Below are 13978 nucleotides of genomic sequence, written 5' to 3'. Positions count from 1 at the left end.
ATTTGAGTATTGATGGCACATGGTTACACAAATAGAACCTATTGAGGACTATGAAACCAGCTTCCAGAAACACTTGTTTGCATTGGTTATGGTTGAACTTGGTTACCAGCTTGTACAGAGTACTTATTGACTCCATTTTGTATGGCATCGTTGCCCATAGTCGGGGGACAGGGGGCATTTGTGGGAGAAGAGGATTCAGCCTGAGTGAAAATCAAACACTACATTAAAACAAGAAAACAGTTAAATCGCAAATGCCGCAAAATGAATGAAATTTGACAGAATTTTCTCAATAATATATTTCTATAAGCTTTCTGAAGGGGATACCTCTGTGTACAAGGCTCTCTTGTTCACCCATCTCTGGAGAAACGTGTCCCAGGCGATCTAATAAAAACAGGACTGAGTTTCAAACCACCTCTGGCTCAACTTTCTCACCAGATACAGCCTAACCTGGTTAGGCTGTATCTGGTGTTTACAAGCTACCAAACATTTTTCCTCAGCGGAAAAAACAACAAAGGACAATTAGTGCCTCACAGGTTTGTATGTGTCTCTGGGCAGATGGTCCACCCCCGCCTGGAGGAGATTGCTGAACCAGTTTGAGCTGGATTTGGCAACAGGGAGGGGCATTTGCAGCTGGCAGGATACAGGGAAGGAGTCTGACTGTCCTGGAATTCAATAATAATAATTACAAAGCTTAGATGTTGATAACTAAACTTCCTAGTAAAGTCACTATAATACCCATTGGAAGGCCAGCTATGACTTTCACTGAGGGAAGGATGTGTGCCAGTCAGCTATTTCAATGACAGCGCGTGCCCTCAGAGCACTCTGACTCACCCTCTCTCCCCGAGTAGAACGAGTCTCTGTAGTGGACTGACTGACCAGCAGAGGGCGTCGGTGGTGTGCACTGAAAAGGTAGCGTTAGAGGGATTTTCGTGCGAATGACTACCAGTCAAACAATGTCGTGTTCAGCCGTAGGTCCAATCAACAACAAAAAAGCAGCTGCTCGCTCACGTTCGGTAACTGGGACCTCTCGCCGGCTACACCTGGGGTCTCCAGGAGAGTCCAGGTGTGACTGACGAGCTCCCTCTCCAGGTCAGTTGGTTGCTGCTGGAGGTGAGGGGGATGGCTAGGTGGAGGGCCCATCTGAGAGAGGACAACCGGAGAAGCAGCTTTATACTCTTTTACTAAACATCACTATGATAATCAATTCACCTGGGTGTCACACAGGTAACACACAGGTCAAATAAAAGGAACACGTGTCAAACACAGGTAACACATGTAACACAGAGGTAGGAACACACAGGCAACATACGGGTAACACACATGTAAAACATGTTAAACACAGGTAGTAATGCACAGGTGAAATACAGGTGACACGCAGGTCTCACACAGGTGACACACACGCACCAGGTTTCTGATTCTATAGGTGATGACACTTACTCTGAGTTGTGAGCTCTGATTGGCCACAGAACTCCACAGCTGAGACTGTTCCAGGCCATGCTGGGACATCTGCTCTGCATTGCTCTTCAGGTCCTCTATGGACGCACAACTAGAGACCAGAGAACAGCAGGTGACACTCCTTAGAAGCCTCTTCTATGACATATATATAGTCTGCCTGTGCATCTTTTGATATGACTTTGATATCGGAAAAAGACATCATGAGCTTTTCTTTTGAATGTTGATGCCCTAAAAGAACCCTTGAAGCCCATCATGGTTCTTTTATTCTTTTATGTTTTCTCATGCTTCAAGAAATATGATCTTAATCTAGATGAATTGAGATGCTATCTAAAGCTGTTTGGGGGGGTCAGATGGCTGAGCGGTTTAGGAGTCTGGCTATTAATCAAAAGGATGCAGGTTTGATTCCCAGCTGTGCAAAATGACGTTGTGTCCTATGGAGGACCTTGGGCAAGGAACTTCACCCTACTTGCCTCAGGGAGAATGTCCCTGTACTTACTGTAAGTCGCTCTGGATAAGAGCGTCTTCTAAATGACTAAATGTTTGACAGTTTGTCATCTGTCCTAATTGTGCTAAGTTTGGGAAGACACAATCATGTGTCCTGGGGGTTTCTTTGTGAGGCTTTACTTTCTGATAACTCCAATAGATGACATGGTGGTTTCCAGATTTCGGACCGTCTGCTGAGAGGGATTGAGGGAGGAGTATTGGGGGACCCAGCGGTCGTTGACCGCTGTGTAGATCCCTCCATTTGGGTCAAAAACGAGTCTCTCTGTGGAATGAAGAAGTAGTAAATGACATGATGTCAATACATTGAAGTGCAATGGAGCTTATATATAGCCTATATTTTATCATTAGTCTACTACCGTTGGACATCTCTTAGCTGTCCAGGTCCTCCGTGGTCTTGACCAGGGAAAAACAGCAGGTTGTTACAGAGCCGCTAAAGCGCCATGATGATGCACAAATTATGAGGTGTGAAGAAACTTTTTTCCAGAGATTAGAAAATATTTTTTCCTCCCACCCGTAAAATCCCATTGTCTAAAAAAGTAGCCTATTGTAGAGTTGAGACTCACCATCTTACATTATTCGGCAGTGAATTCAAAAGAATACATAATTTTCAAAACGGAACATAATTAAACGTTATGATAAAGCTGTTAACGTCATAATAACCAACAAGAAAAAGTGATTCTGGAGTTTATTACTTTCTAAGGGATATGTATAGGTAGGTTGAATATATGCTATTCAAATTAGGGTAATTTTATTTTTTACTTCACAGCAGTGTCACACCATTTGTCTTTCAAATATTTGAGCACAAGATGGTGCATGCGCACTAACAAACACATTTTATAATCGATGTAAAACCTTGTAATTCTTTATTTATTTATTTACGTCTGACATTTGTGTCTCATGCTTGTGCAAGGCAAGAGATAATTGAGCTTTGAATAAGCATTTTTACTAACAAAAATCAGTGGAGGGCTTCAGACATATATTATTTTATGAATAGTGTAAAATGGTAAAACACAAAAAAATACTTAGTCAATTGTGGTAGCAGTAGGTTACCACAATTGGGCAACTGCAATGTACACCTTAAAAAAAATTGCATTCTACCTTAAAAACGCTAAAGAAAAGGGGCTCGATCAAACTCATTATATTACGTCTCGGCTGTGGATTGGCTAAACTCTGTCAATATGTTAATGACGGGCGGCCTTTGCAAATGAGTAGGTGACGTCAGTTCCCAGTTTGCAGAGAGTGAAACAAACATGGCGACGGACTGGAATGGGCAGGGGTACACGCTAACTTTATTCGTTGTTTTGGGGATTATTGTGAGCGGACGAGCCGAGACAGGGGTCGGAGAGCTCGGTAGCAGCACCCGGATCTTCGGCATGCGGCTGGAGAGAAGCGACAAGCCGGCCACAACCACAGACGACGGAGTTATCCAGGTAACTGAGGAGAGCAACATCCTCCTCAGGTTCTACGGACAGCAGATTGCTCCTGACACCTCGGCACATATCAAGTTCATGGACCAGGACCACGGAGAGGATGACGACAGTGGCGCAGAAACTGGCAGAGCCACTTTTAATAGGACTTGTGCCGACTACACTAAAGATATCATCATTAGAGGTGGTATGAACGTGACCAACCAGGGGACCTCAGGGGTGCTGAGCCTGAAAATCAAGCCGCTCCGCAAGAGCGAGCCGAAGAAGGTGTACGGCTTGTGCGTCAAGGACAGCCAAGATGGCAAGTGGTACCTTTTGGGGGAGGATGACGGGAGACTGCGGGTTGTGGAAGAGAAGAAGTCCCTTCTGCCATTGTGGTTTCAGATCATTCTCATCGCCTTCCTCCTGGTTCTATCAGGTATGTTCAGCGGGCTCAACCTGGGTCTGATGGCGCTGGATCCCATGGAGCTCCGCATAGTGCAGAACTGCGGCACGGAGAAGGAAAAGAAATACGCCCGCAAGATCGAACCCATTCGGAGTAAAGGAAACTACCTGCTATGCTCTCTACTTCTCGGCAATGTCCTGGTCAACACCACGCTCACCATCCTTCTGGACGATCTCATAGGATCCGGTCTGGGTGCTGTAGTAGCCTCCACCATTGGCATCGTTATTTTCGGGGAAATCGTGCCCCAGGCGTTGTGTTCTCGACACGGGTTGGCCGTAGGAGCCAACACCATAATGGTAACCAAGTTCTTCATGCTGGTAACTTTCCCCTTATCTTGGCCCATTAGCAAGCTGCTTGACTGCGTCTTGGGTCAGGAAATTGGCACTGTTTACAACCGCGAAAAGCTCGTGGGGATGCTGAAAGTAACGGAGCCCTATAACGACCTTGTCAAAGAGGAGCTTAATATGATTCAGGGGGCTCTCGAGCTTCGGACCAAAACTGTTGAGGACGTCATGACATCGCTGACCAATTGTTTTATGATACATAATGACGCGGTTTTAGACTTCAACACCATGTCGGAGATCATGGAAAGCGGGTACACCAGGATACCGGTGTTCGAGGACGAGCGGTCCAACATCGTGGATGTTCTGTACGTGAAAGATCTGGCGTTCGTGGACCCGGACGACTGCACGACACTGAAGACCATCACGAAGTTCTACAACCACCCAGTCCACTTTGTGTTCCACGACACCAAGCTGGATTCGATGCTGGAGGAGTTCAAAAAAGGTGGGGTGGTCTTGTGAGATTGCTTATGCCTGTCCTACGTCACAAACGCATATAGTTATAGGGAGATCGTTTTTCACAGTATCACTGGGGAAGTTTAGCGACAGAAAGGTAGCTGAACGGATGAGGTTGGTTTACCTCAGCTCTACAGAGCTAGTCACATAATAGCTATAATAGTGAGTATCTTATCAGCAGGTTAATTTTAACCCAGATGAGCCTTATCTATAGAGAGATGACTTGTATACCTGCCCCTCAAATGGAACTAGGTGTGTGGCTAGGATGTGTGTGTAGAGCAGAGACAGATTGTGTGTCAGGCAGTGTATCTGAACAACTGTGTCTTCCTCCGGATTCCTACTCCCCTTTAGGAATCCTCCTTCTATACGCCCCTCACTCTCACACACTCACACATACTCATACACTCTCCAGTCTCAGACCCTCACACACTCTCAGACACGCACTCTCAGACACTCACACACTCTGCCTCTCCACTGCAGCTGATCCCTTTCTCCCGAGGACACACACACACACAGACTCTCTCTCTGTCTCTCTCTCTCTGTCTTTCCCTTTCTCTGTCTCTCTCTTTCTGGCACGGGTGTGTTTTTCTCAGTCTTCAGGCATCTCGTCTCAAGGTCACAGACAGGAGACGAAAGCTGCCCCCCACGTGGTCACACACACACACACACACACAGAGAAAGCATGTTTGCTTCTCACCATAATAGAACAGAACAGGGAGGATTCTGTCACGCTGTCCCATCTCCCTCCAGCGTTATCAGCAACATGTCCGACCTTATTGTGGGTCTTACGACAACATGTTTTCACTCGCCCAGATTAAGACCAGAGTTGGTGCCTGCAGCGTCCATTCCCTGACCCCCTTTGACCGATCACTGGACTGGGCCTTGTCTGTGAATCAGGAGGCCATGACATCACTCTGTGTGCCTTGTCCACTGTGTTAACGTCACACCAGGAGCTATGGCCTTTGGAGCAGTCTAGCAGTACATCCTGTGGCAGGTTTTGAGCCAGGCCCAGGGACGTGGGGTAGGACAGGGTACCTGGTAGGGGTAGGACAGGGAGCCTGGTAGGGGTAGGACAGGGAGCCTGCTAGGGGTGGAACAGGGAGCCTGGTAGGGGTGGAACAGGGAGCCTGGTAGGGGTGGAACAGGGAGCCTGGTAGGGGTAGGACAGGGAGCCTGGTAGGGGTAGGACAGGGAGCCTGCTAGGGGTGGAACAGGGAGCCTGGTAGGGGTGGAACAGGGAGCCTGGTAGGGGTAGGACAGGGAGCCTGGTAGGGGTAGGACAGGGAGCCTGGTAAGGGTAGGACAGGGAGCCTGCTAGGGGTGGAACAGAGAGCCTGGTAGGGGTGGAACAGGGAGTCTGGTAGGGGTGGAACAGGGAGCCTGGTAGGGGTAGGACAGGGAGCCTGGTAGGGGTAGGACAGGGAGCCTGGTAGGGGTGGAACAGGGAGCCTGGTAGGGGTAGGACAGGGAGCCTGGTAGGGGTAGGACAGGGAGCCTGGTAGGGGTGGAACAGGGAACCTGGCAGGGGGAGGTGGAACAGGGAACCTGGTAGGGGTAGGGTGGAACAGGGAACCTGGCAGGGGGAGGTGGAACAGGGAACCTGGTAGGGGTAGGGTGGAACAGGGAACCTGGCAGGGGGAGGTGGAACAGGGAACCTGGTAGGGGGAGGTGGAACAGGGAACCTGGTAGGGGTAGGGTGGAACAGGGAAGAAAAGATTGGGACCAGGAGCTGATCTGCCAGTGCAGAGTTGGCTTTGTGGTGAGTACCTTGGCACGGACAGCTCTGCTCTCTGAGGAGGGGGAATGAAATCCACTCTTGCCACTTGCTCGCACACACAGCCAACTTGTTTTCGACCCCAAGTGGTTGATGGGGTCTCGTAACACACACCACGCACAGACACACTTCAGTTGGAGCGTTGGCGCTTTAGAAACCACACACGACACCGCGGCTTGTGCTTAACGAGGTTACACGCCTCTGTCCCTAGACACCCGCACGCAAACACGCACAGCTCATTAAGTTTTATTGATTGTGTTGTCTGTGCCACGCAACTGTCAGTGCCATAGCAACATGCCCGACCGGTTTTGCCCCCCCCGCAAGCATGGCCAGTTCCAGTCTCCGCCACATGGTGCCCAGTTGCCATGGTACCCACTTTTGTCAACCCATGAATTTGATGCCCCCCCCCCCCCCCCCCCCCCCCCTGGTCCAATCCAAGGTGAGAAAGGGCTAATGTCTACATGGCGAACACGAGTGTACTATTTCACAGTATAGGGGTCAGACATGGTAAACTCTATAGACCTGCAGGTGTAGACAGTAAGAACATGATTCAATGATGAATCCTTCACAGGATTTATATCCAGTTCTTTGTTATCTTCTCTGTGCCTCCTAGTATGAGTCATGTACCCACCAGGAGGTGTGTGTGTGTGTGTGTGTGTGTGACCCTGTCCTTTTCTAAGCGGATGGCAGTTCACTTGTGACCTTTTGAGAACGGCCTCCTACTACTAGACTAGGTTTCACTGAAGCAGAAAAAAAGAGAAAAAGATCTACAGCACTTTCCATCACACCCAACAAGGAACTCGAAAGGTTGTCGGTCGAACTCTGTCATTCTGGCAGTTGTCCTTGAAAAAAGCCCCGCCCATTGTCCCTTATAGAAGCCCTGCCCATTGTCCCTCTCTGTGGCCACACCTAGAGTTCATTTATGATAATAATCATGTGCAATCATACATTGACAGGGTGGACATATTGTCTGCACATACATTCCACACCCCACCCACCTCTCCTGTCACCAGAGGCCTGTGCAGCTACCCAGCTATACACACTGCTTTGTGACTGGCCGGTTTTGAATGTTTCCCAAGCCCTGATTGATAAGACCTCATTCTCCTGTGCTTGTGTGTGTTGTGTGTGCGTGTTAGCCTAGGCAACGCCAGGGTGTGTTTCTCTCGGCGTCTCTCCCTCTCTCTCTCCGAGTGTCTCTCTCTCCGAGTGTCTCTCTCTCTCTGCCAGCTGCCCACTGAAGATGTGTATTATATATTTTAGACAGAGCCCTCAGGTGATTTTCAAACACACTCACACGTGTACTCATGCTGACCAACGCCTGAGGCTGGTCAGGTGACCTTCCTGTCTGCCGGAGCCATGTTCCTCTTTCTGCGCCCTGTTCCTCCTGAGGGGAACCGGGGCGATCAGCTCTCACCCTTTAGTTCTGTTTTTTTGTCTCTCGCTCTTTCTCCCTCTCTCTCTCTTTTTCTAAATTGTCGTCCGTCCCCCCCCAGCACTTTCCTTCCTGTCTTATCATTGGAGGCAAAAACGCTGACAGTGCAGTTGCAAGCTCCTCTGTTCCTTGAGTGTGTGCATGGACGTGGCTGCACGTGCGTATGCAGTTGTGAACTGTTTCGGTCTTCCAGTCGTATGCTAATGGCCTGTCAGCACCGCTCAGCAGAAATGACTCGTGTGTCTCTGTGTTCTGTCTCTGTGTTCTGTCTCTGTGTTCTGTCTCTGTGTTCTGTCTCTGTGTTCTGTCTGTGTTCCTTCTCTGTGTTCTGTCTGTGTTCCTTCTCTGTGTTCTGTGTTCCGTCTCTGTGTTCCGTCTCTGTGTTCCGTCTCTGTGTTCTGTCACTGTGTTCTGTCTCTGTCTGCATGCCTGTCTGCTTCTAAACAAGCTTTGTGTTCTTTTGCATCAAATGACATCAGAGCATTAGTAGCACTCAAAACGAGCTGCTTAACAGGCTTCTAATTGTGACTTGCGTAATCGTTTAAGTAGCCTAGGAAACATTCAAAGACCTAATTGATTGATGGGCAAGTCTCTTAAATCAGTTTAGCTTGCAGAGAGAGGCAGATAGTTTGGAAACTGTGGCCATGAGAAAGGCTGGAGGGGGCTTGACCCCAAAATGGCGTCCTCTGGATTGTAAGAACCAGTGGGAAATATTGCACCGGACTGTCAGTTCTTGCTGGTCATAATATTAACACACCATGCTTTTCACCAGACTACAGGGGCTAGCTGGGGAGCTGTGTGTTATTACAAGGTGCGTGTTGCTGTTTTTGCCACCTTGTGTTGTGACAGGACAAACAAATGTAACTGTGTATCCACAACAGCAGGCATGGCCACACAGAGACTGGGGGGAGAGAGAGGGAGGGAGGGGGAGGGAGGGGGGGAGGGGGGGGGGGGGCAGGGAGAGAAAGAGAGATTGTAATGGGGTAGGGAAAAGGGACAAAAGAAAACGTGGGCATGCCAGGAATATGCTAAAAGTGTGTGTGAGTGAGGTCGATAGGGCCTTCAGTGGCTTCGGTAAGTGAGCCCCCTGGGGGGTCCACCTCCTCCAGGAGTGTATTGACAGGAAGCAGAGGGAGGCTACAGGAGCCTCACGTACACACACACACACACACACATTTATACTGCCCTGGCCTAGCCACATTTACAAGCAGGCCTCTCTCCCAGGTCTGTGTTGTCATGCTGGCGTACTGTGTCCTGCAGAGGTGCAGTACTGATGTCTGTCAGAGACAGCCTCTCTGTGTGGCTGAGAGGTGTTTGGAAGGAAATCCGCCATTTTTCTGTCAACAAATGCAACTTACTGGTTGTGCTTTCTCTCTGGAAGGTGGGGGCCAGTTCCCAGAGAGCCGGAGACCCCCACCCCGGCAAGATCATCCATAATGGATGACGCTCTGCCTGGCTCTTTTCCAACTGTGGCTGTCTGCTGTTGATCTTTCCGAAAGGGCATTTAAAAATTCGGCACTGTCATTAAGTCCCAGGTGAATAGTTGAACTCCTTCATGCGGGGTGTGGGTGTGGGTGTATTGCAGGAACAGACAGCTTATAGGGGCCAGAGTCCAGGCTGAGTCTGAACCACCCCTACACACTAACATGTTGCACTAGTCGGCAGCAGGTGTGAGGCCCACAGCCCTACGACCAGGCTCACTGCCCAGGGTGGGTTTTCTGTGCACAGTCCTCGTTTATTTACATGTATACATGTAGTTGATGCTTTTATCCATAGTGACGCACAATACAGGGGGGATTTGAACCTGCAACCTCCGTCAATGCATTGTTGGAAGTACAAGGAGGGCGCTGGTTGGTTGGAACATCCAGCTGAAATGGAAAATCGAAGAGATGCACTACCTAGCCCGATATAGAAAGTCATGTTATGTACCTACATTAACTTTAATGCTTAGTTGTTTGGCAAGCAATGGTGTGTTGAATGATTAAATTGCTCCCTTAATTGATCGAATCATTGCTTGGTCACACTTTCACACCGACTCTCCTCTCCAGGTAAATCTCACCTGGCGATCGTCCAGAAGGTGAACAACGAGGGGGAGGGAGACCCATTCTATGAGGTGCTGGGATTGGTCACCTTAGAAGATGTCATCGAGGAGATCATCAAATCAGAGATCCTGGACGAGTCTGACCTCTACAGTGAGTCTACTGGAACGCCTTTATAACATGTTTACAGCCACCAAGAAACTCATAATTCCTCACAGTGTTATGTCTTGAATGTTACAAGTCTTGACACCCATGGAACCACTTTATAACATCTCAGGTCTTATAAAACCTGTGGTTTTACAGCAGCTTTACTGTGGGTTCATAAAGATTGAAGATTCTCACCCACTTCTGGTCTGCTGTGGAGCATGTGACCATGTGTCTGTTTGTGTCTCTCAGCTGATAACCGCAACAGGAAGAAGGTGGCGCCCAACAAGAATAAGAGAGATTTCTCCGCCTTCAAAAACGAGAGCGAATCAAAAGTCAAGATTTCTCCTCAGCTCTTATTGGCTGCCCATCGCTTCCTGGCCACAGGTGAGGAAACCGCCCGTCAACACCCCCTCCATAGTTAAACCACCAACTGTATCTGCATGTGTAAAAAATACATGCAGCTTTTGGTTTTGGTCGTCCCTAAAACTGTCTGGTGGTACTTGGTGCGTGGTCACCGCAGTATGCTGGAGCCATGCCCAGTGAGGTATAAGTTGCTGGCAGAGCCATGAATCACTCCAGGGAGCATATGGCCTGCTCGAATTTGAATGTTAGCGTCGGCCTGTGCCCTAGCCTCAATGTTATGGTAAGCGTTTGCTTAGCATTCACTTTAGCAATAACCTGTGCTTTAGCGTTACCCTGTGCCTTAGCTTAAGTGTTAGCATTAGCTAAGGCTAGCATGACGAGGCACTTTCCTGGACGCTCCACTGCATTTCACAAAAAAACAATTGAACAGTGTTGCATCGTGTCTGTGTGGTCTGGGCTGAACTGTACTTATTCCTGTTTCTGGTAGACTACTGCCTCTCTATCTCTCTCTCCCTTTCTCTCTCTCTCCCTTTATCTCTCTCCGCTCTCTCTCTCTCTTGTGACCCAGTGTGCCCCTGTGTCTCTGCTCTGTGCGTTGTGTGGCTGACTGCATCATGTGTCGGCGTTCTCCCGGGAGACAAACGGGTCCCTGTGTGACACGGCTCTGTAGGACCGCGCGTGGCCGCGACGTCACGTTCGGCTCGTCTTGGGGGGGTCGGGATCATTCGCGGGGAGCGGGGTGGCGTCATCCTCCCTCCCGACTGTTAATAAGACTCCTCTCTCTCCCTCCCACCCACAGAGGTGAACTTGTTCAGCCCGTCTCAGATCTCTGACAAGGTCCTGCTGAGGATTCTGAGGCATCCAGACGTGATCCAGGACATCAAGTTTAATGACAGCGACAAGCGCTGTCCCCAGCACTACGTCTACCAGAGGGGCAAGGCTGTGGACTACTTCATCCTCATACTGCAGGTACACGCCATATCCATCCCTCCTGTCTCTCTCTCTCTCTCTCTCTCTCTCTCTCTCTCTCTCTCTCTCTCTCTCTCTCTCTCCCTCTCCCTCTCCCTCTCCCCCTCCCTCTCCCTCCTGTCCCCCCCTCCTTGTCATGCCTCCTCGTACCCGTCTCCTGGTTCAGTCGGTGCTGAACACCAGGTATCATCAGCCGCAAAGGTCACATGAATATTAAGACACGGGTCCACAGATGGCAGGAGCTCATCAGGGGGTGTGTGATGGAGGGGTGGTCTTATCCCAGCTGTCACTGCAGTAGTGATGGCGGAAGGCAGGGGATGTCAATATGGCCCCCCGGAGGAGCGGACACTAAAGGGTGAATGAGGGATGGAACAGCTGGGACTTTGGGGAGAGAAGTAAGAGAGGTGGAAGAAAAAGAGAGGGAGGGGGAGGGAGAAAGGGAGGGAGAGGGAGAAATGGAGGGGGAGAGAGGGAGAAATGGAGGGAGGGGAGTAATAAATACTAGAGAGAGAAGCACCGTGCTGTTATTCAACCATGCATCAATACACCAATACCAACATCTTACACACACAAACACAGACACACACATGCACAGTGACAAACAAATCAGACACTATGTCAACACAAACAAATATGTTTTTTCCCATAAGCCAGTCAACTATGTCATTAGTGTCCCCAAACAGTCATTATGATGTTCCAGTAACCCCCCCTGACTAATCCTGATGGTATCTACCCACAGGGAGACCCCACACATGGAATAATCCACAAATCCGTGTGTGGGGGGTTGTGGTGGCTGCATTGTAAACATGTTGAGCCTCTCATAATAGCTTACGGTGTGGGAAGTTTCCATGTGAGCTCACCACTAGGAGATGAGATATTGTTTACTGTTGCCTCCGTTTGCCATTCAAAGAATGTATTATATAAATAGCAGTATTTCTGAGTTACTTTCTGTAAAAAAAAAAAAAAAAAAGGGGATAAAAGGAGCTGAGTGAACTGACTGGGAGAAGTGTCTTTCTAAAGACTGTTTATGTTATCGGACATTGGTGTGTGTGTGTGTGTGTGTCTTAACAGTTCCTGTGATGAGCCAGTCTGTTCTCATACCCTCAACAGAGAAATGCAGCAAAGTTCACATACTTCACCCTTCTCATTCCACTCCTATTATAGCGAAATGACTGTGTGTGTTTGTGTTTGTAGTAATGCTTTAATGACGTCTCCACCGAGAAACAAGTGTTCTTCGGAACTAGCCCCAGACACACGCCATCCATGACATGACTAATTGAGTTTAAAGGGTTAAAGAGAGTTCTATGGAAGCCTGTGTGAAGGGCTATGTACATGCTTACACACTTACGTGCATGCACACACACACACACACACACACACACACAAACCCATACACGTAAGCCACACACACAAACCCATACACATATGCACTTATACACGGTTACACAAACAGTTAAAAAGACAAATGCTTTATACATGCAGGTAAACATTGTATAAACCTTTTCTTGAGAGTGTTGGGTTTCAGGCAGGGCCCCAGTGGCTGAGCCATAAGTTATTAAACAACCCCTGACTGAGATTGATCTGACCTCGACAGGAGATCCGGAGGGCTTAGCATACGCACACACACACACACACACACACACACACACTGTTTCTCTACCACACGTCAGTCAGCTGTTGAAAGCATGGGAGTCAGGTGGCTGAGCGGTTAGGGAAGCGGGCTGGTAATCTGAAGGTTGCCAGTTCGATTCCCGGACGTGCCAAATGACGTTGTGTCCTTGGGCAAGGCACTTCACCCTACTTGCCTCGGGGGGGAATGTCCCTGTACTTACTGTGAGTCGCTCTGGATAAGAGCGTCTGCTAAATGACAAAATGTAAATGTAATGTAAATGTAAGCCTGCAAGCATCGATAGCTGACCTCTCTCTGACCTCTGCCTTCCTCTCCTACCTCTCTCTCTTCTTCATCCTCCCCCTCCTTCTCTCCCTTCCCTCCTGGCGATCACTTAGATCAGTCAGTGCAACGACATTACGCAAACTAAACATACCAGGGGATTCAAGGGAGGGGAGAAGGGTGCTTCAGGGCAGTGTTGGAACGTGGCCCAAGACACCAACAGACTCCACTCCAGAAATGGAACCGGTTGGTTAGGGCTCAACAGGTCCTTACCTATTGATGATTCATTCAAGTCAACTTAGACTTTGACCAAGACCCACCTAGTAAGGAAGTGAATGAACACACACACAAGTCATACACAAGTTTACTATTAACCGAAAACATCTTTCAACTGGGTGTTCCATTGTAGTCATCCTGTAAGTGCTGTACACCTCTGCCCAGCTTGTTTGTACTAATTGTGCTAGGCCCAGTCCAGCTAGTGTGTACTAGGCCCAGTCCAGCTAGTGTGTACTAGGCCTAGTGTACTCAGACTATGTACAGAAGCAGGTGCTCCGAGGTGCCTTTGTCAGGAGATTGTCATAAACGAAAAGCCTTTGTGTGTGTGTGTGTCATTGATCTTGGTTCTGTCAGCATGCTCCATTCTAAGGTGATGGATACCTGAACAACAGGTCAGACTAGAATAACTCATATCTCCCTCCCTCCAGCAATCTCTATTCTTTCTCCACAACCCTCCCA

At 48.8% G+C, this 13978-nt stretch overlaps 1 protein-coding gene across 3 annotated transcripts in view; it reads left to right on the top strand.

Annotated features, from left to right (window-relative positions):
- The first annotated feature begins 3209 nt into the window (after positions 1–3209).
- The window catches only part of LOC136932922 (metal transporter CNNM4), a 16883-nt gene continuing 6114 nt past the window's right edge, over positions 3210–13978 (top strand). For all 3 annotated transcript variants that reach the window (XM_067228236.1, XM_067228235.1, XM_067228237.1), the window contains exons 1-4: positions 3210–4617; positions 9883–10026; positions 10270–10404; positions 11183–11352. In XM_067228236.1, coding sequence (XP_067084337.1) covers positions 3210–4617; positions 9883–10026; positions 10270–10404; positions 11183–11352 — 1857 coding nt within the window. The remainder of the gene's footprint in view (positions 4618–9882; positions 10027–10269; positions 10405–11182; positions 11353–13978) is intronic.

Source organism: Osmerus mordax, chromosome 24 (assembly GCF_038355195.1).
Source record: "Osmerus mordax isolate fOsmMor3 chromosome 24, fOsmMor3.pri, whole genome shotgun sequence".
Classification (NCBI taxonomy): domain Eukaryota; kingdom Metazoa; phylum Chordata; class Actinopteri; order Osmeriformes; family Osmeridae; genus Osmerus; species Osmerus mordax.
Note: the sequence above shows the minus strand (reverse complement) of the source record. Positions and strands in the feature narration are given on the sequence as shown.